General features: G+C 38.9%; 5 protein-coding genes across 9 annotated transcripts; 2 read left to right on the plus strand and 3 right to left on the minus strand.

The window, feature by feature from the left end:
- Positions 1-30: 30 nt before the first annotated feature.
- Positions 31-4,002, minus strand: Task6 (TWIK-related acid-sensitive K[+] channel 6). Of its 3 annotated transcripts, none has more exons than XM_081992063.1 (7): positions 3,165-4,002; positions 2,955-3,111; positions 2,779-2,904; positions 2,518-2,722; positions 1,600-1,773; positions 1,379-1,545; positions 31-1,309 (listed from the first exon to the last, which is right to left on the minus strand). In XM_081992063.1, exons 1-7 carry the CDS (start codon positions 3,289-3,291, stop codon positions 1,192-1,194), a joined length of 1,074 nt encoding a protein of 357 aa, XP_081848189.1. In that variant the 5' UTR covers positions 3,292-4,002; the 3' UTR covers positions 31-1,191. The 3 variants fall into 3 exon arrangements, with proteins under 3 accessions (XP_081848189.1, XP_081848188.1, XP_081848187.1); XM_081992062.1 differs by having other exon boundaries at positions 31-1,312; XM_081992061.1 differs by having other exon boundaries at positions 31-1,324.
- Positions 1,962-5,208, plus strand: LOC145737392 (cilia-and flagella-associated protein 96-like). 2 transcript variants are annotated; one of them, XM_081992069.1, is made up of 4 exons: positions 1,962-2,101; positions 4,209-4,344; positions 4,397-4,850; positions 4,902-5,208. In XM_081992069.1, exons 1-4 carry the CDS (start codon positions 2,086-2,088, stop codon positions 5,136-5,138), a joined length of 843 nt encoding a protein of 280 aa, XP_081848195.1. In that variant the 5' UTR covers positions 1,962-2,085; the 3' UTR covers positions 5,139-5,208. The 2 variants fall into 2 exon arrangements, with proteins under 2 accessions (XP_081848195.1, XP_081848194.1); XM_081992068.1 differs by lacking the exon at positions 1,962-2,101 and adding an exon at positions 4,014-4,156.
- LOC145737381 (uncharacterized) lies at positions 5,183-7,623 on the minus strand. The gene is made up of 6 exons (XM_081992051.1): positions 7,273-7,623; positions 7,074-7,217; positions 6,736-7,025; positions 6,252-6,683; positions 5,870-6,027; positions 5,183-5,818 (listed from the first exon to the last, which is right to left on the minus strand). The coding sequence occupies exons 1-6, from the start codon at positions 7,396-7,398 to the stop codon at positions 5,631-5,633; spliced, it is 1,338 nt and encodes a 445-aa protein (XP_081848177.1). The 5' UTR covers positions 7,399-7,623; the 3' UTR covers positions 5,183-5,630.
- A 67-nt stretch (positions 7,624-7,690) lies between these two features.
- On the minus strand, positions 7,691-17,413 carry crc (bZIP transcription factor crc). The gene is made up of 4 exons (XM_081992064.1): positions 17,259-17,413; positions 16,207-16,370; positions 15,979-16,144; positions 7,691-8,773 (listed from the first exon to the last, which is right to left on the minus strand). The coding sequence occupies exons 2-4, from the start codon at positions 16,273-16,275 to the stop codon at positions 7,962-7,964; spliced, it is 1,047 nt and encodes a 348-aa protein (XP_081848190.1). The 5' UTR covers positions 16,276-16,370; positions 17,259-17,413; the 3' UTR covers positions 7,691-7,961.
- A 103-nt stretch (positions 17,414-17,516) lies between these two features.
- Positions 17,517-19,354, plus strand: Rcc1 (Regulator of chromosome condensation 1). 2 transcript variants are annotated; one of them, XM_081992057.1, is made up of 7 exons: positions 17,517-17,715; positions 17,769-18,151; positions 18,202-18,418; positions 18,496-18,645; positions 18,709-18,870; positions 18,923-19,033; positions 19,083-19,354. In XM_081992057.1, the coding sequence occupies exons 1-7, from the start codon at positions 17,658-17,660 to the stop codon at positions 19,280-19,282; spliced, it is 1,281 nt and encodes a 426-aa protein (XP_081848183.1). In that variant the 5' UTR covers positions 17,517-17,657; the 3' UTR covers positions 19,283-19,354. The 2 variants fall into 2 exon arrangements, with proteins under 2 accessions (XP_081848183.1, XP_081848182.1); XM_081992056.1 differs by having other exon boundaries at positions 17,519-17,715; positions 18,202-18,433.
- The last annotated feature ends 796 nt before the right edge of the window (positions 19,355-20,150 follow it).

Genomic DNA, 20,150 nt, shown 5'->3' on the forward strand with positions numbered 1-20,150 from the left:
TGTTTTTGTCCTGTCAAGAAAACGAGCAAGTTCCAAGAATTATAAAATTATTTATTATATAAGTCATTGATTATTCTTGGCAAACATTAATATGGGTGTAGGCGATAATACATCAAACTGGTTAATAAAATTTTAAAAAAGTAACAATAATTAACGTGTGACATTTCAATTATAATGATTTTTAGGTAAGTATAACACTTTTTTAGCTAACAGTGGTAAAAAACGCTTGGTCTTGTGGCCTTTAGGCTTTAGAGCTACAATATACTATTACATACCTAGTTGGATGAATTGGATTGGTTCAAACTGTTACGTAAAAACAATTTGCTACAGCGTTGCCACATTTAGAACGAAAGGAAAAATAAATTCGGTTTGCCTTACTTACACTATGCTAATAAGTAACGACCATTGCGGGGCATTTTAGCAAATGGTTAACACATTTGGTTGCTTATCGTAATAAGAGTTAAAAATGTTTCAAAACCTAACCTAAAAAGAGAACTACTTATACAGGGCGATTAAAATTGAAAAAGTTTTACTTATACACCAAAGATTTTCAAAGACTATATAAATGTTAAAAAATCCCTGGGCACTAATTCTTGAAAGTTTTAATGTGACATTCTGTTTTGTTAACTCCAAGAATACGCACCCTGGAGTCTGAGTAAAATTTGCGTTCGTGGGATTGAATGTCACTCTGACATTTCGAAACGAACGTTACGTCATCATTTGGAGAGGTGACGTAACTACCACTATACAGAGAGTGTTTATATATACAAAAGTTGGCAATTTTTCTGATACATTTATGAGTAAATAAACGTTAAATATTCGAGTAAGTTATATATTGCCAGCAGAACTGTGTGTATAATACATTTGAACAAAAACTCTGGAATAACACATCAAAAAAGGCAAAACGGCGCCTAATAATCAGTCGAAACATTTTTTTGAGCCTAAGCAGCAGAAAAGTGGCTTTTACCGGAATTTATTATCATAAGAATGATTGATGGCTTAACTATAATATAGTTCAGTTTGGCAACGGTGTGTAAGAAATGACAGTTGATGCAAATCACACTGTGCTGATTTTTCAGTCTAAACTTACCGACACCATAACCTAAAAAAGTATGATTTATTTTACATTATTTATAATTCGTTAAAAACCAGTGACAGATAACCTATAAATATCACATTGACAGGGCCCAATCAAATCGAGGCTCTGTGATTGGGACAGATGGCCGGCGGTGGTGGTACCGGTCCTTGCGGTAGATGGAGCTCGTGCATGGGCAACACGGGCAGCAAATGCGTGATTTGGGTGGGCGATCTCCTTACCGTAAATCTTGCGATTATCATTTACACGTTTTTTGCACAAATTGCGTACGCGTCGACTTACCTATGTCTACTGTTCGTTGGTATACAGCCGCACGGACAGGAACACACTGAGGTATCGTCAATGTCTACGGATGTCGTTTCTGTACAGTGAAGTCCTAATTGACCGCTTAGAATGGAACCGTTCGCCGTGATCACGTCCCCGTCCAGTCTTACCGCCCCCGCCAAAGCCTATAAAAATGTTTTTTTGTTTAATTTTTCTTGCAATCAACAAACTTGTATAACCTGAATGGCTTGAGCCTCGTCCCTCCTCTCATCCTCCGTGTTCATAGTAACGAACCGTAACACTAGCAGATTCAAAGAGGCGGCAACAATGGCCAAACCGAACAGAATAAAAATCAGCGAAAACATCACATACTCCGGTTTTTGGCTCAAAGCGTTGTCTTTTTGCAACGCCACCTATAGAGTAACCGTCCAGTCAGTTCAAACGTCACGTGATCGACTAAAGTCTATCCCAGGACTAGCAGAACGATTCGGCAACATGGCATCAGTTTGTAATGATAGCAAAGGACAGAAACACATTGATTGACAACTGACGTTGACAGTTCAGTTGTTTACCGATTTGACAAGAGTGAGGTTAAGTTTGGAAAAAAGCATAAACAAGAGCGGAAAAATTAAATCAGTGCGGTTAGTTACTCGTAAAATTACTTTATTTGAATTGTGCAAGGTGTTGGTAGTGATTCTGGAGTGGGTGTGTGTGTTATTTTCTTGATGGTAAACCTGCAAGGTAAGCGGCAAACTTTCTGTCACATGAAACATGTATTAGCCACACTGACTTGTTTAGGCTTTTTCGGTTACCGAAAATATGAAAAAACCCAAATACAATTCACACAAAATAATAACCGAAAAGACAAATTTAAGTTGCAACGGACAAACGGCCTAAATTATTAATTTTAAATGACGTTTGCGGACAGCGCCAACTCTGAATTTCCCCGAATGGTTAGGTTAGGTTAGGTTTATCCCCCTGCACCCTTAAGGGAACTGAGAGAAGGGCTTTTTAACTAGAAAAGAAACTGTCAACAAAACGTCAAACAACCATAATTATGAATTTTAAATGACGTTTGCGGACAGCAGTTCACAACTAATAGACAAGGAACGACAATTAGCTAGCCCTGAGATAGACCATAGACCATATTTTATTACCATATCGCCGAAACCAATAGTGGTGAGCGTGATAAAACAGTAATAGACCGAGTCAAAGTAGCTCCATCCTTCGTAACGAGAGAAGGCGGCAGCGCCCCCCAAAATCGTGAGGGACGAGAGAAACGTAACCACGCAGATCAAGTCCAATTCGGACGCGGTCGTTTGTTTGCAATGCAACGACGACCTGACCGATCTGATAATGACGCTGTAAAGTCACGTGACACGTGTCGCTTGTTATACGCTTTAAGTGCAATCGGTCACCTGCTCAGCTTGTTCACTCTCTCGCCGATACTCTGGAACATGACCAGACCCAGTGGGATTCCAATCATGGCGTACATCATGGTGAAGAGTTTACCGGACACCGTGCTGGGAGTGGAATGTCCATACCTGGAAAACTCATCGGTACAGTCATTGCGAAAGCGGGTAAATTTTCTCACCCTATGGTGGTTAACACTGTGGTGGCGTAGTAGAAAGCCCCAGTAAACTTCCATTGTTGACCGGCTCGGTGGGGTTCGGATTTCATTACCACCGTTTCCATGATCCGGAAATCTTCGTCACTTATGTTGTACTTACGTCTAATTATTACTTGAATTTCTGTTGAAATTGTGGTGTAGATTAACACAAAGAGGCGAAGAAGGAAGGAATACCTTGAAGCACGATTTTTCGTTTACTCTCAGTCTCCGACTCTAAGGTGTCGAAGAAGGCCGCTCCCGTGAGCAGATAAGTGAAGGTGCACACGATCAGAGAGAGGGTGCGGACGTTTTGCTTCTTCATTCTTTAGGGCGCCGCATGCTGGAGCCGGGGGTCCCGCAGCGCTATCTGCCCCCCGCGGGCCCCCCTGAAACCCTCCACCCCATTCCACCACCTAATTTAGTTTAGTTTTGACAACGTTTTTAAAAACAGCCAAGAAAACAAACTCAACCTTCAGGAAAAACAAAACACTCACCTTGTTACCAGGACCGCATCTAATAAACCGACCGCAGTAGTTGGACGAACCACGCACCAAACCGAACCCACTATCCACCGTAAGGGCACCGCATAGCAAAACCACGAATTTGGCCCAATTTTTTCCAGGTTTAATCACTCTTATACGTTTTCGTGTGCCTGCGGGATTCTGGATGTACACGCGGTCCAGACTGGATCGATACTGGCTCCGCAGTGACGTAACACCCCGCTCTCAATTCCCCTTACACACACACACACAATCAAAATATTGAAAAAAAAGTATTTTTGTTTATTATACCAACTTCAACAAGTTAAAAACCTTGTTTCCGTAAAAAGTTGCTTTAAAATTGCATCCAGGACAGTTGAACTTATAAACACACCCTGGTATACTGTGCATAACTGTTGAGTGTATAGTTGGTTGCCTACTAACGGAAGCTTGTCGTCTTTGTTGCATCCATTAAACGCGACAGAGAAACGCAAATGTGTCAGTTGTCAAACACACAATATTTGACTGATTTAGGTTAGGTTGTTAACAATTTATCAAATGAGACGTTAATTTTACTGAAAACTTAAAATATGGGGAAAACAGCCCCAGATTGGGGTAACAAATATGGAAAACCTGATATTGAACGTCTGGGTCTGTTCACTGAAATGCCCTACATGAACGGCAAGGGCTACGTCTCCCCTTTTGGACGTACATTACCCACCTTCAGCCATAAACCTTTTGCACTACTTGTAGTTTTCAGGACTAAGGCTGGAAAAGGGCAAAAACCTTTTGGCGGGAGGGCCTAAAGTAAAATGTGACTGGCAAGACTGCTATTTCGATAAAGAGTTCAAACGTCTTTTTACTGGAGAGGCCATTAAGGGTCGAGGACGTAAACCGTGAGTGTCTTAATTAGTTTCAACATATTTCTAGTAAAAGGTATTTTTTAAGAAAACCCCCCCTTAAAAACGTGTCAGAACGACCCTTTATCCCACCATCGAACCCTAAAAAGCACAGCACACCAGGCGACTGGTACGGTACCTTTGAAGGGCACGTGGATGCTTTCAGCAACAAATTAAGACCACGCCCTAAACTGAAAATTGAAGGAAAAAACCCTATAACCGGTCCTGCTAAAGCGGGAGGTCCTGGTTATGTGGATATTTGTCTCAATCCCTATCCGGCTCATACTGTTGAAAAGTACGGGGTGAAACCCAAATTTAAAGAGTACGGTAAAAGGTTGAACGGACCTATGGTGGTGGGAACGCGCCCTAAAGAGTACTTTGAAGTCAACCCCTTCAAAAACCCTGACAAATTCAAGCCGGGACCTACTTACGCCCCACCTAAAGAGAAGGTTGTACCGCCTTTACCACCCGGCAAGTTCATTCCTACAGGGCCAGGCAAAGATGTGAGTATTCACTAAAAAAATGCTAAAATTCTTCCAGTACGGTTATTCTAGCCGGCGGGTTGCAAGGCTGGATGTTTCGACAAATACCCGGAACACGGCGTGGACAAATACAACGCTAAAGTGAAAACCAAACCGGACAAACTGACGGTAGCAGGACCGTTCCATCCGCAATCTTACGGCGAAAAAACGTACTACACTCTATCTGTCATTAATGAAAATTTGAGCTTCAGAATGAACGAAACCAACTATCCATCATATCAACCCACATTCACTAAGTATTTGTTGTAACATGGGAATTAACCAAAAGAAGGGGGACAAATCAAAGTAATACGTCATAAAGCCATAGCAACAAACAAAAGTGTCATTACTTTGAGTTTTACTATAGATTATTATACCCTAGTTACGTCACAAATAGTAACAATCAAAAGTGGGTAAACATGTCATTACTTTGAGTTTTACTATAGATTATTATACTCTAGTGACGTCAAACTGAGAGTGCGTTCGGTAATTATTTCAACTGTCAAGAAAACTATATAATAATATAGATACAGTTTGTTCTTATCCTTTATGGTGCAAACAACGCGAATGTGACGTCAGGATGACGTAATTTGACAGTTGGTTAAGTTACGGTTTTGTCAAACTACGTCATTGTGAGGTCACACTCTGGTTGCTCCATAAAGTGTCGAAAACGAACGAAGCCGACACTAATTTCAGCTCGTTTGCGTCTCCTTGCATTATCTTAAAACTCAAGCACAAACACCAACCTGGGAAACTATACAACTATTCAGTCTTGGGTAATCTATGGAATTTTCTTTGATGCGCGTACAGAGACGTGTTATGCACGAAACTGCGCTGACACTCGTTGCAATGGAACGTTTTTTGCCCGCCGTGGGACACTTTGTGCACCCTTAACGCTTTCCCGTTGTAAAACGCCTTCGAACATATTTCGCACACGTAGTTCTTCTCGCCTACAAAGCGCCATGTGTCTGAAACTTTCTGGACAACCCTGTCGGTCTTACCACTGTGCGTTTTCAGGTGTTCCCTTAAATGCGAGGCCATCCTGTATTTGTTACCGCACAAGGTGCACGTATAAGGTTTCTCCCCCGTGTGACATCTCATGTGAATGTTTAGGTCGCCGGATCTTTTGAAACTTTTACGACAAACCGAACAGGAAAACCTAAAACAATTTTGGGTGTTTACATGTCATTGACGTTTAACGCATCGCGTTGCCAGATGTTTAGAAATTTTTGTTTACTTAAAAACAGCAAATGGTCAACCAGCAATCTGGCAACAACGCACACACGTATCAGAACTGTGAGTGTGTAGGAAAGAGAGCGCGCTACTAATCGCTAAGCATTTTCAAAACGTCAAACTCACTGATGACGTGCATGGCTTACTCACCTTTTTTCATCAGTATGAGTGAGCATATGAGCTGACAACACCGAAGCGGATATAAACGAGTTAAAACACAATCGACAATTGTACGGTTTCTCGCCGGTGTGTAAACGCATGTGAATTTTCAAATTGTGATTGTGTTTGAACGTTTTACCGCATTTGGAGCACATGTGAGCTCTCACGTCGCTGTGCGCCTTCAAGTGAACGGTCAAAGTCGATTTGAGCGCAAACGTTTTCTGACAGACGGGGCACTGGTTGGTTTTGATGGGCGCGTGCGATTTGAGGTGCGTTCCCAAATAGCGGGGGTCCGCAAACGTTTTGTCGCACACTGGACAGATGGCGGGACGTTCGCCAGTGTGCGTGCGCACGTGGATTTTTCTTTGGTGCGCGTGTTTAAACCATTTTTTGCAGTGTTCGCATTGGAATTTTGGTGGTTTTCTAAACACCAATAATAACTCACTTTACAAGCATTTAAGCAATTTCCACTTACTTGTGATATTTTAGGTGGGCAATTAACTGTTTGCTAGTACCATAAGTGGAACTTTGCTCCTTTGAGCATAAAACACAGTAATGCCCTCCAGTTGCCGGATGGTACTCTTCTATATGCGCATTTAAATCTGTAACCTTAAGCCGACATAACCCACATTCACTATTAGCCAAATCATTTGTTAGTTGAGTCACTTCTTCTACTACATCATTACCCTCAATCTGGATAGTTTCATTGTTTTCTTCCATAAAACTACTACAAGGAATTTTGTGGTAGTTGTGCAGTTCTTCAACCTAGCGTCCAAAACTGTACTACAAACCAGACAGCTTCTACTAACTTACCCTATCGGTTTGTTGGTGTAGAATCAACACAGAATGCAGAACAGCATCACTGTTTTCGCAGAGTTGTTTAAACCGGTAAAACTCCACAAATTTGTCCATGCAGGTCATGCAAATTGTTTCGGGAAGACGGTCGCCCTCTTTCAACTAAAATACGGTAGTAAATCCAAGGAAAATGTACTAAAAAACCGGAGTTTTCTACCTCAATTTTGGTGGTGCTTGCTATGATTTCAGACACTTCCGAAAAGAAAATGTTTATCAAAATGGGGTCCTGTTTCAGGCACATTCTGCAGATTTTATCGAAATCGTCCAGTACGATGTTGGACATTGCGGTTTTATTGCAATTTCTGTTTAATTACACTTTCGGCAAAACAATGTTTACAAATTAAAGAAAATCAATATGGCGGATACCGAGTGAAGTTAGCCGCAGAAGATTAGATAGAGGTCACGTGCGTTGATTTAGCAATTACGTACAGTAGTCACCTGACTTTATTTCACAACAAATCTAGTAGTATGGTCATGTGACTGTCAAACTTTTCTTAATTCCCAGATTGGTTTGGGACAAATTGGAACAAAAGGAATGTACTTGGTGGAAAAATCTTGCAAAAAAAACTCCGGAACATCTGAAAAATTATATTAACCGTATAATGATTTGCTATAATAATAAGCCGTGTACTTACGTCTCGAAATTTACGTTAACCTAATGTCCCACCTGCGTCTGATTAGTAATTACCATAATAATGAACTTGTTAAATTGATTAAAAAGTCGGCGCAACCGCAAAGTAGAGCGGATGCACCCACTTCGGTTCCTACGACTAAAATATGCAAAAACTTAAACATCTTTCCTTAAAACGAAACACTTTATCAATAATGAAAGAATTGCTGTGGAAGTTAATTGATCAGGCCCTTGGCTTTAAAGAGATCGCGCATCAGCCCCTTTAAGTACTTGATTTCCCGTTGCAGGTCCGTAATTTGCCCATTCAATTCGCCGTGTTTGTCTTGCAATTGTTTTTCTTCCCCTAAAATAACTTCGACTTCCGCCTTCTTTTTCATGCGATACCTGGTGGCGGCATTTTTGTTCTGTTCCTTTTTGCGAATCTTCTTGTCGTCCGGATTGTGCGAGTACGGCTTGTTTCGTTTCTTTTGGGGTTTCTGCACCGCGCTGAAAGTTGCGTTACAGTTTTCGACCGGTTCCGGTACCCATTCCGGGTCCTCGGACGACGAGCAATCTCCGTAATTGCTGCCGTTGCTGCTACTACTCTCAGGGGACGACGGTCCGGAACTCCATTGCATGTCCTGCACTCTGGTGCGCACCAATTCGTCTACAACGGCCAATTCGTGCGCTATATCCGGCTGAGGAGTGGGAATGGAGGTGTAAACAGTTTGGGGGAAAGCGAGTACTTGTTGGGCGGGTTTGTCAGGTACTGTTGATGAGTAAGCGGCGTTTTTTTGGTACTGGCTCGATGCCAGAAGGGTGGTAATGACCGGTGGTTCACTTGGTGGACTTTGTGGTGGGGTTAAGGCTCCGTTGTGCAGTTCAAAGTAAACTTTTTCAAACTCATTCATCATGAGGAAAGGACTCTCCTCCGGGGGTTTGAAGTACTCGGACTTCAGCACCACCGGGACCGCGACAGCGCCACAGGGAGGGTCCACTTCCTCGAGTAGCGGAAGCATTTTGTCGTCCAATCCAAGAAACGACGGTTCTGGAAGGACAAAAAGGTTAATTAATTATTTAAATGTGTCAGTAGTATAAGCGAAAGTATGCGGGCGTGGTTCACCTTGTTCGGTCGACTTGTGTAGCGGAATTGTGGACCATTTTGAATAATTATTATTACATTTCAACAACCAGACTAAATATTATATTACATAACAAGTCTCTGTCACATCTCTACAAACAGAAACTAAGTGATTCCTAGTCAAGATAGTAAAAATTAAGATTTTAAGTAGTTAAGGTCAATTTTTGGTTGAAACGCATCACTGAATTAACGGGATTTACCTTTCTTAGTACAAACAAAAATCAACCTTAATTACAATAACAGCAAAATGTATCATTAAATAACGGATGTTCAATAATTGTTATGATCAGGTTAGCTGTGGATGGCAATTGTCACAAAAAGCGTATGTCTTAGATAACGTTGCAAACAATTATTATATGACAGCTGTCAATCCAAACCATATACGAACTTATCAACGGCCCTACGTTCATGCTAGAACCACAGCCAACTACGACCATAACAATTATTGTTTTACAACATCCGTTACAATAATTAGCTGTTTAATCAATATTTTCAGCCAATTTTCAAGTTTCTGACTGCGTTTTCATAATTTCTTCTATTATCATGTTTTTTACTTTGTTTTCAACATTCTATACCAATTTTCAAGTTTTTTACTGTTTTTTTCAACCTTCCAAGCCAATTTTCATGTTTTAGCGTTGTTTTCAACATTTTCAGCCAATTTTCAAGTTTTTTACTTTGTTTTTAACATATTCAGTCAATTTCCAAGTTTGTGACTGCGTTTTTAAAACTTTCAGTCAATTTTCAAGTTTCTGAGTGTGTTTTCATCATTTCCAGTCAAATATCATGTTTTTGACTTTGTTTTCATCATTTTCAGTAAATTTTCAAGTTTCTGACTGTGTTTTCATCATTTCCAGTTAATTATCATGTTTTTGACTTTGTTTTCAAACTTCCAAGCCAATTTTCATGTTTTAGCGTTGTTTTTAACATTTTCAGCCAGTTTTCAAGTTTTTTACTTTGTTTTCAACAATTGCAGTCAATTTCCAAGTTTCTGACTGCGTTTTTAACATTTTCACTCAATTTTCAAGTTTCTGACTGTTTTTTCATCATTTCCAGTCAATTATTATGTTTTTGACTTTGTTTTCAACATTCTATACTAATTTTCAAGTTTTTGTACTATTTTTTTGAACCTTTTTAGCCAATTTTCTTATTTTAACGTTGTTTTCAACATTTTTAGCCAGTTTTCAAGTTTTTTTACTTTGTTTTTAACAATTCCAGTCAATTTCCAAGTTTCTGACTGCGTTTTTAACATTTTCAGCCAGTTTTCAAGTTTTTTAATTTGTTTTCAACATTTGCAGTCAATTTGCAAGTTTCTGACTGAGTTTTTAAAATTTTCAAGTTTCTCACTGACTAAACCCAACACTGTTGCCAAATTATCTAAAAATGAATGGTAAACAAGATTTTTTTTTGATTTAATAACAGTAAAATCCAGGTTACAGTTACAACGAAAAATGTTTAATAATAAACCACAGGATGTTTAGTTAAAGGTTTCAAGGCTACTATTCTACTACAACTCGACTGGACACACAGTGTTGCCAACTAAATTTCGTTAATTATTTCCGATATACCATGGTTTTAAGAACTATTCTCTAGACGTGGCATCAACGCATTTGATTGACTCGTTTACGCAATCTTTTGTTTAAAAAAGTGCTCAATTTAGGCCTGTTTTGTGTCACTGATTGGATAATAAAAGCATATTAGGCTTGAAAGGTTCCACAAAAAAAATATCAAATTTCAAGGCAATCCAGATCACCTAGGTGAGGTTAGATTTATCTCTAGTATCAGTCAACTTTTAAATTAAAATAGTGCAATTCTCTTTTACTCGGACTTCAGGGTCGTCCGATAGTTGTTACCAGGCTGCGCAATTAATATTGATATAAAATTATATGTATAATCCATATACAGTGTGGTAAATCCATAGTGACCATAGGAAAACCGTGTAACGGACAGAGAAACGTAGGTAATTGCATGCGCGGGAGAAAGACAGAAAACGAAAAAAATATCAAGTAGGCCATATTTTCAGTGCGCTGTTGCCAAACGCCGTAAGTAAGTTTGTCGAGGGTATTGAATACTGGCAACAGCGCGCTAAAAATATGGCCTACTTGATATTTTTTTCGTTGTCTGTCTTTCTCCCGCGCATGCAATTATCTACGTTTCTCTGTCAGTTACACGGTTTTCCTATGGTCGCTTTTGGATTTACCACACCTGTATCTAGAACAAAAACGTTTGTAATGAATTTGTTACAAAATTTGCTGCTTTTCTGGCCTTAATTGGCACGTCTAGTCCAAAACTATACTGTTTTCAACGATATTTGATAGAACAGGATGAAACTACTTGCACTAAACTGTCATGGACGGTTGATTAACGTACGCAACCACATTCCTAAAGAGTGAAAGCACAAATCAGAGCTACAATCTCCCGAATTCAGGCTGAAAGCTTTTTACTAGGTCGGTTTACAAGTGGTTTAGAAGCTATTTAAATGGGGTGTGTAAGAACAAACACACCCTGTTTGCTTACGGAGCCAAGGATAACAGAATTAAATAGAGCGCATCTGATTGAAATCACTGGAGCTTGATGTTTGCTTTTAAGACAAAACATGGTGTTTGGGAAAACCTGTTACCATGTCAGTTATTAATTCAGGTTAGGTTACACCACCTTTAGGGTTTGACACTTCCAGATACAGGTAGTGTCCACTCCAAAACATTGACATGTCTATGAACAAAAGTGACATTTTGCACATTAACATTCCATTGAAACGTTGCATACACTGGATTGGATACTAAACTAGATGAGCAAACCATATCAAATTAAAAAAAATAATCACACTTGACAACAGTGGTATATAAAAGTGCTGGTTAAGGGAATTGGTATTATCGTGTTTAGCTACCAAACAAAATATTAATAAAGACTCAAAGGACAACAGATACCACAGTAAATGTTGGATGACCCGGGTTCAAAGCTAACGATAAAAGACTTATTGTAAGTGGACAAAGATAGCAAACTGTCTTACTCGCATTTAAATGAATGAGAGAAAACCAGTTCCTCAACAGGTAGGAAAACAAACCTGAATGTAAATTGTTTTATACAGAACTAAACAGAGGATGTTAAATAGGGGCCAAGGCTAACCAATTTAAACTCTATTAACGTCTCAATTGGAGAATATAGGCAACCTACCATAAATAAGAGCCATTATTCAGTGGGTAAACGCACGGCAATGTCTTTTTTGATTCTTAACAAACTAATTGGTATGCAAGGCAGTGGCGGCGTGAAGGGTGGCTTTGGCGGGGGCGGAGGCAGGCCTTCAACGTCTTTTGACCAACTTCTGGCTGTTGAACACGATTTCCCTGTTCCACGTGTAATGGTAGCAGACTGGCATACTATGCGCGAAAACGGGGAAAGACATTGGCACCGGATGACATCGGGACCTTAACAAATTCACTGTCACCAACTTCACGGTACTGGCGAGCAAAAAAACCACGTGGATCGCGACGAAATTACGTGGACTGACTCGAGCGACAGCTGCTGTAGAAACTAGTCGGTTATTACTGTCCTAGTCCTGTGAAATCGCTACTGCTTATTCCCTTCCCCCCCTAAACCGCTTGTTAAACAGATTTGTGCGCACATGACCGTACCGCATCGCAGATAAGAACCGTGTTGACTTGGATTGTTTGATTCGCGCGGTGGTTAACCCCTACATTCAAAAGGGCTTGTTTAACCAATTCTCCAGTAATTGTCACTAATGTAATCGATAGTTTGGTTAGAGTAGGTGTCAGATTGATATTATGACAATTATCAGCCACAGATAGTAATACAATAATGCAATCAGAACCAAAACTGATTGTCTTTGGCCCAGCAACATTAAAATGACGCACATTTCGAAACCGGGACAGTGATTTTTGGATTCTGAAACGAATCAACTGATTTTAATGCGGTTTGGACCGCCATTGAGCTTGGCTGATGTAAAAAACTTTTGCTTTAATGCACTCGCAACTGCAAGAAAGTATTTGAGCTTTACAGACCATTATTTGACTGTTTTGACGTATCAGACAGTTGTCACAAGACGGTAGAACGCTATTTACCTAAACAGTCACGTGACAACTATCAAAATAATTACCACGAAGCTGTAAAACACGTCATGTCTCTGCAATCACAAAAAAAAAACGGTATTTTGACTGTTTGAGCTCTTCAAAGCAAAGTTTGACAGTTTTGACACATCAGACAGTTGCCACGTGACACTAGTGCACTATTTACGTAAACAGTCACGTAACAACTATCAAAATAATTTTTCCTATTCAATAACCTAAAAAAAACACAAAAAAATTGGTAGAGTCACATAGAAAAGCGGTGTCAATGTTGGACTGCCAGAAACCCCATTTGAAAAGACAGTCAAGGACAAAATTGTCTGTAAAACTCACTTGGAGTGAGAAAATAACTGTTTTAAGCACATTTTTGAAATCCTCATTAAATTTCCTATCCAATGATATTAAAAAATACTAAAAAATCAGCTAAAGTCAGAGAAAAAAAACGTGTCAAACTTTGAACTGCCAGAAACCCAATTTGAAAAGACAGTCAGGGGCAAAATCGTCTGTAAACCCCACTTGGAGTGAGAAAATAACCGTTTTAAGCACATTTTTGGAATCCTCGTTAAATTTCCTATTCAATAACCTAAAAAAACACAAAAAAATTGGTAGACTCACATAGAAAAGCGGTGTCAAAGTTTGACTGCCAGAAACCCAGTTTGAAAAGACAGTCAGGGACAAAATCGCCTGAATACTCCACTTGGAGTGAGAAAATAACTGTTTTAAGCACATTTTTGGAATCCTCATTAAATTTCCAATCCAATGATATTAAAAAATACTAAAAAATCAGCTAAAGTCAGAAAAAAAAACGGTGTCAAACTTTGAACTGCCAGAAACCCCATTTGAAAAGACAGTCAAGGACAAAATTGCCTGTAAAACCCACTTGGAGTGAGAAAATAACTGTTTTAAGCACATTTTTGGAATCCTCATTAAATTTCCTAACCAATAACCTGAAAAAACACTAAAAAATTTGGTACAGTCACATAGAAAAACGGTGTCAAACTTTGAACTGCCAGAAACCCAGTTTCAAAAGACAGTCAGGGACAAAATCGCCTGTAAAACCCACTTGGAGTGAGAAAATAACTGTTTTAAGCACATTTTTGGAATCCTCATTAAATTTCCTAACCAATAACCTGAAAAAACACTAAAAAATTTGGTACAGTCACATAGAAAAGCGGTGTAAAACTTGAACTGCCAAAAACTCAGTTTGAAAAGACAGTCAGGGACAAAATTGCCTGTAAAACCCACTTGGAGTGAGAAAATAACTGTTTTAAGCACATTTTTGGAATCCTCATTAAATTTCCTAACCAATAACCTGAAAAAACACTAAAAAATTTGGTACAGTCACATAGAAAAACGGTGTCAAACTTTGAACTGCCAGAAACCTAGTTTCAAAAGACAGTCAGGGACAAAATCGCCTGTAAAACCCACTTGGAGTGAGAAAATAACTGTTTTAAGCACATTTTTGGAATCCTCATTAAATTTCCTATCCAATAACCTGAAAAAACACTAAAAAATTTGGTACAGTCCCATAGAAAAGCGGTGTAAAACTTGAACTGCCAAAAACTCAGTTTGAAAAGACAGTCAGGGACAAAATTGCCTGTAAAACCCACTTGAAGTGAGAAAATAACTGTTTTAAGCACATTTTTGGAATCCTCGTTAACAAATTATTAATCAATTGGAGACTACTTCTTTTCCTGTATAGTACAGTGGCAGTGCATTTAAGTCAGAGTTTTTCCATCAACCAAAATCCCACGAATTAAGCCCAATGATCCAGTCCAAACTGCATCAAAATCTGTCGTTTCGTTTAGTAAATGGCAAAGGTTGTAAAATTGTCCCAAAAAATCACTGTCCCGGTTTAAAAGTACACGGTTTCTTGACAGAAAATTTGGTACGGTTATGTTATGATAAAAAAAATATGTTTTTGATAGTGGAACCAAATTTGTTTGTCTTCACTTTGAAGGTAACACCCTGACAAAGGGTCAGGGATGTATACAGATAAAAATTGAATAATATATTTTTTTAAATCGTAAATAGTTAAAGCTAACGAGGACACTGTCACCAATTAACATCGTCTTTGTGTTCCGTTTTTCCAAGCCTTAAATTGACTTTTTGATAAATCTAGAGTCTGAAGTTCGATTTCAAAGAATTGGGTTAATAACCAGTAAACAAATAATAGGAAAATCCTTAGTTTTGATAACGCACACAAATTTGTGTAGTTTACAAGCAACATTCCACTTAGAAACAAAATAACAACGTTAGCTTAATTAAAGATTCCGCATAAATTGCAAAGTTTGAAAGGCGTTTCTGCATAACTTGACAACTCAGGGGCGGCCAGTTTCAACAAAATTATGTATGGCGTTCAGATCAAGTGGAATTTTATTATGAAAACAGCCGATATTCCGGTGCTAACCGGTTCCAGAGGTGTAAAATCGTATGTTTGATGCACATCCACAAACCAGAGTATCTTTTCTAAAGCAAATAGGATAATTGCTTTAAAAAAAAAAACAAACCTACATAAAGGTTGCTATTAATTACGTTTTGAGCCTAACCCAAACTGTCAAAAAAGGTAACTAGTAACACCTTCAATAAAAAATTAGTGAAAGTTGTTTAAAAAATATTACAAACAATTTTTTTTCAACTGCAAGCCCGTTTTAAGCAACTATTAGAGGAAACCCTGTACATTTCATTTATCTACTATTACCATGGACTAAATGATAAGGATAGACAGTGGCAATGGAACTGAAAATTAATTTAAGTAACCAGGGTGAGATGGCACCACTAAACAAATATGCAACCAGGAATACAGTTCTAATTCTCCAATATCACGTCGGGAGGAATCTCAATTTGGAGATAGCAACCTCCAGGAGTTTAAACCTCCAAATTGGTGACGTGATATTGGAGAATTAGAACTGTATTGCTGGTTGCATATTTGTGGGAGACAGTAGTTGCTTAAGATTTCTTGACACTTGGTGAATGCGCCATACTGTAAGGAGTTAAAAACCCACAATTTGACTTGGGGAAAACAAAAATTACCTGATTTTATGAGTTCATCCAAGTCCACCAAGTTTTCCAAGCTTTCCAGGATATACGAAGCGACTTGCGCCTTGTTCTCGCAATCCTCAAAACAGTCATTTTCGAATTTGATGTCGTCCAAGGGCAGAGATTGATAAAGGGTTTCGTCGAGCAATAGTGAAGCCTCCTAGAAAATAATGTACCGGTTGGCCCCAAAAACGACACTGTAGCATTTTAATTTGAGGTTACCTCACTGAGGGGCGACACAGGCTCGTTTTTCCACACCAACACAGGGGACATGTCCAATGTGTCCTGCATTGTTGCTGGGGTACGAGTTTTCGAAGGAAAGATCGTTTAAGTGAACGTTTGGTGCCGAAACTGCAGCGGCAAGCGAAAAAAGCGCCATTGTGGCTCTAAAAAAAAAAAATATTCAAAAATCATAAATTATTAATAAAATGCATTAAATAATGTTTAAATTGCACCTGCCTGAATAAATTTTTTTTATTTAAATAAAGTAATTCTGGAAGATTACAGAGATAATAAGTATGTGCAGTTGTTGATTAACTGACTGGCTTGTAGACCAAAAGATAACAAATAAAAGAGATTATGAAGGTTTAGTGATTAGCCAGCCTATCAAGAGATAAAGAAAATCAATTTTTAAAATCATTAAAACAAGTTAATTTAGGAAGAAAAATGGTTTAATTTCTAGTTAGATTTCCCTATTTAAAAAATGTGAGAGTAGCAATATGTAATAACTATCAAATTTTTGCTCTATGGAACCAGTAGACTGAAATCAGACGTCAGAATGACGTAATTTGACAGACTGACCTCATGATCACTAGCCTGGATTTGTCTAAAGGAACAGAATTGGAGTAAAATAGCTTTTGAACAATTTGGTTAGCAGCTAACTGATAACAAGGTCAAGACCAGTGAACTCTACTTCCTGTTATTATGTAAACACTACAAATTCTACAGTTTTAAGACCACAGACACCTGTTGAAAGTCTTTAAACAACAGGTCAATCGCCTTTCACACTTTTGGCCTAGTTATTCCATAAAGGTACATATCAGCTTAGGAAACCTTGAACAATATGGCGGGAAAGTGGTTTTGAAAGACACAAAAAGGCAATTTGTATGCTGGTAACTATTAACATATGGGTCCCTATTGGAAGTACCACTGACGTCACCAGCAAAAAAAAAACAAACAATAATGTAATCCACTCTGGGAAGGTGCTGACGCAACGTCCAAGCTATAGGACTGGATTCAACTGGAAAAGAAATAAAGCCAATTACAATACTTACAGCATATTGAATATAGTTACTGGCACACTTGCGTGTGCAAACGTTTACGGTACTAGAAACCCATTTCGAATGGGAAATTGCACGGAACGAAAACTATAAACACACTTTACTCTACCATGGATGAAAAGAAAGTGATAACAAAATGGCGGCGACGCGTCCCACGCGGTTATGACAGTACGCATGCGTTTGCCGGTTGACAGCCAAGTTATTAGTCAAACAAGGACAGAAAATTAAAAGTGTCCAATAGGAAGCCAGTAAGCACAGCCGGCGACGTGTCAACGTACCGGAAACATTAACCTCAAATTTCGTTGGTATTCTCTTTCCCTCCAAGACATCACAAGCCATAATAGTTGAGTCCACTATTCAGAAGCAAAAACCACAGAAAAGTAGTAAATAAACATGAGTTTGAAACGCAAGACTACCGCGTCAACGATTGTCCCCCATAAACGGTTAAAATGTAAGTAAACTTTTTTTTTTGGCCAAACAGCTAACCTAACAATTCTATTTCAGTTACTTTGGATAACGTAAAACGCCCGAAAACTTCTTCAAAAGGTGTACTTCTCGTCACCGGGGCTGGTGACGTTGGCCAGTTGGGTTTGGGGCCCGACGTACTAGAAAAATCGCGGCCGGCCCTAGTCAGCTTAAGCCATGAAATTGTGGACATTTTTGCGGGGGGCATGCACTCTGTTTGCCTCACAGAAGAAGGTAAAGTACTGACGTTTGGTTGTAACGACGAGGGGGCGCTAGGACGGGTCACCGAGGGCAAGGAAGATGCCGAATTCGATGCTGGTGAGGTGGAATTGCCTGGAAAAGTGATTCAAGTGTCAGCTGGTGATTCTCACACTGCTGCTTTACTAGAAGATGGACGCGTCTTTGCTTGGGGAACTTTTCGGGTATGTTGGTTATGTTGACATAGAAAAATAGTGATGATTTCTATTCACAGGATTCCCATGGTAACATGGGTTTGTCTATTAATGGAAACGAGAGACTGCCTTATCAAATAATGACTGAACATAAAATAATGAAAATTGCCTCGGGGGCTGACCACATAGTTTTCTTGACCAATTTAGGGGAGGTGTTTACATGTGGTTGTGCTGAACAGGGCCAGTTGGGACGCACGAGCAAAAGATCCAGTGACCGTGAGTCACGTTACGGTATTGGTAAGGGAAATATAGGTAGAGTTTTTGTTTTTCTCTGGTCAATTAATGTTGGTGTGTTAAGTGAGGTTAACTTGTAGAGAAACTGGTGAAACCGGCTCTTATAAGTTTAAAGCCCAGTTTACGGCTGCACTTTGACAATATCTGGGCGACAACGTATGGTACGTTCGCCAAAGTGGCCAACAAAAGTGACGTGTACGTTTGTGGCCTTAATAATTTCAATCAAATAGGTAATTATTTGACATTTGAAAGTCCATGTCTAAAACTCTAGTTTTTTCTTGACACTTTAACAGGATTGTCGGTAACTGAACCGGAATTTTTACCACGAAAAAGCCAGGAATTTTCTAAATACCAGTGGGAGCACATATCAGGGGGACAACACCACACTTTAGGCCTGACTACTGACGGTAAAGTTTACGCTATTGGACGTAAGGAGTACGGTAGACTGGGGTTAGGTTAGTATTCACTCAATTACAATACCCAGTGAAATTTAAAGGTTAAATTTAGGTGAAAACTGTGAAGACGCAAAAGTTCTTACAGAAATTACTAGCTTAACTAACAAAGACATTCAAAATGTCGCTTGCGGATCGGCGACATCTTTTGCAGTGTCTTCAGAAGGTTTGTAGTTAATTTGTCTGGGTGTTCGTTCTGTATCAACAATTCGCAGGTACTCTCTACGGCTGGGGAATGGGTACTAATGGACAACTAGGATTAGGTGAAGAAGATGACTATTGGGCACCCACTCAGGTGAAAAGCAAACAACTGACTGATCGAAAAGTTCTACGAGCGTCCAGCGGTGGTCAACATACTTTAATACTTTGTTTCAGTAATAAGGATAAGAAAGAAAACGGTGACGCAAGTACTTGATTTAAATAGTTTGTTGCAGTGTTGTTCAATGTTATTCTTATATTGTGCGAGCAAATTATACCATTAAACCAGTTTTAAGTTTTGATTTTACTTCTTCAATCCAATATTCAAAACATGTGATGTCACGTGCTTTTTTTTACTTTTGGCAACATGGCTTTTCAATCAGTGTGTGAGTGCAAGAGAGACAATACGTGAAACAGACAAAGATCGACGCACCGACAGTTGGCATCAAAACATTGCATTTTGACTTATGTTTTGAGGCAATGAAAAAGCCGTTCAAGTTTCAGTTAGTGTTCAATTAAAGAATAAAAACATCTACTTTATTATATTATAAAGCAAATGATGACAAACTTACAATTTAAAATGATTCAAATCAATTCAATAACTCAACCTAAACGACGAAGTTAATCAGCTGTCACCCGGTGACAATCCGGGACACCGGTCAAGCTTTGGCTGCCGGAAAAGTGAAAATGTAAACACAGAAACGTTTCAAACATTGAGTGAAATTTGGTAAGTAATTCCAATTAGTCGTAAAAAAAATAGTTTGTAAAACTCAAATCATATACTACTTACAATAATAAGATTTTCACAGCAGTACAAGGCAGTTTTTGCAAGTTTAGTGCCAAAGTGAACCATGTTTTCCGAATTTGCCGATTTCACGGCAGAGGTAGAAATATTTTGAGGGCAAAACTTGAGAAGTATTATTGCAAACGTACACAGCATTTTCTTAAATTCATATTTGCAACTATTATTAGCATTATTTATTAAAAAATAAACCAAAACAATAAACAGTTAAATCGGGTTAGGGTGACGTGATCACGTGATCTTCTTTCTTGACGCGTTATTAAATAGGTATCAACGTTGCCAA

Source organism: Ips typographus, linkage group LG13, assembly GCF_016097725.1.
Source record: "Ips typographus isolate SLU linkage group LG13, UJ_Ityp_2.0, whole genome shotgun sequence".
NCBI lineage: Eukaryota > Metazoa > Arthropoda > Insecta > Coleoptera > Curculionidae > Ips > Ips typographus.

Excerpts from the sequence above, each read along its gene's own strand:
- Task6 (XM_081992061.1), bottom strand. The coding sequence starts at position 3,291 with ATGAAGAAGCAAAACGTCCGCACCCTCTCTCTGATCGTGTGCACCTTC. Across the intron at positions 2,905-2,954 it reads ACAGTGTTAACCACCATAGG|GTATGGACATTCCACTCCCA; the intron begins GTGAGAAAATTT and ends TGAGTTTTCCAG. Across the intron at positions 2,723-2,778 it reads AGAGTGAACAAGCTGAGCAG|CGTCATTATCAGATCGGTCA; the intron begins GTGACCGATTGC and ends GTGACTTTACAG.
- LOC145737392 (XM_081992068.1), top strand. The coding sequence starts at position 4,039 with ATGGGGAAAACAGCCCCAGATTGGGGTAACAAATATGGAAAACCTGAT. Across the intron at positions 4,345-4,396 it reads AAGGGTCGAGGACGTAAACC|AAAACCCCCCCTTAAAAACG; the intron begins GTGAGTGTCTTA and ends GTATTTTTTAAG. Across the intron at positions 4,851-4,901 it reads CTACAGGGCCAGGCAAAGAT|CCGGCGGGTTGCAAGGCTGG; the intron begins GTGAGTATTCAC and ends CGGTTATTCTAG.
- LOC145737381 (XM_081992051.1), bottom strand. The coding sequence starts at position 7,398 with ATGTCCAACATCGTACTGGACGATTTCGATAAAATCTGCAGAATGTGC. Across the intron at positions 7,218-7,272 it reads CAAGCACCACCAAAATTGAG|TTGAAAGAGGGCGACCGTCT; the intron begins GTAGAAAACTCC and ends ACCGTATTTTAG. Across the intron at positions 6,684-6,735 it reads GCCCACCTAAAATATCACAA|AAAACCACCAAAATTCCAAT; the intron begins GTAAGTGGAAAT and ends ATTGGTGTTTAG.
- crc (XM_081992064.1), bottom strand. The coding sequence starts at position 16,275 with ATGCAGGACACATTGGACATGTCCCCTGTGTTGGTGTGGAAAAACGAG. Across the intron at positions 16,145-16,206 it reads CTGTGTCGCCCCTCAGTGAG|GAGGCTTCACTATTGCTCGA; the intron begins GTAACCTCAAAT and ends ATTATTTTCTAG. Across the intron at positions 8,774-15,978 it reads GGATGAACTCATAAAATCAG|AACCGTCGTTTCTTGGATTG; the intron begins GTAATTTTTGTT and ends TTGTCCTTCCAG.
- Rcc1 (XM_081992056.1), top strand. The coding sequence starts at position 17,658 with ATGAGTTTGAAACGCAAGACTACCGCGTCAACGATTGTCCCCCATAAA. Across the intron at positions 18,646-18,708 it reads TAATAATTTCAATCAAATAG|GATTGTCGGTAACTGAACCG; the intron begins GTAATTATTTGA and ends ACACTTTAACAG. Across the intron at positions 19,034-19,082 it reads TTTTGCAGTGTCTTCAGAAG|GTACTCTCTACGGCTGGGGA; the intron begins GTTTGTAGTTAA and ends AACAATTCGCAG.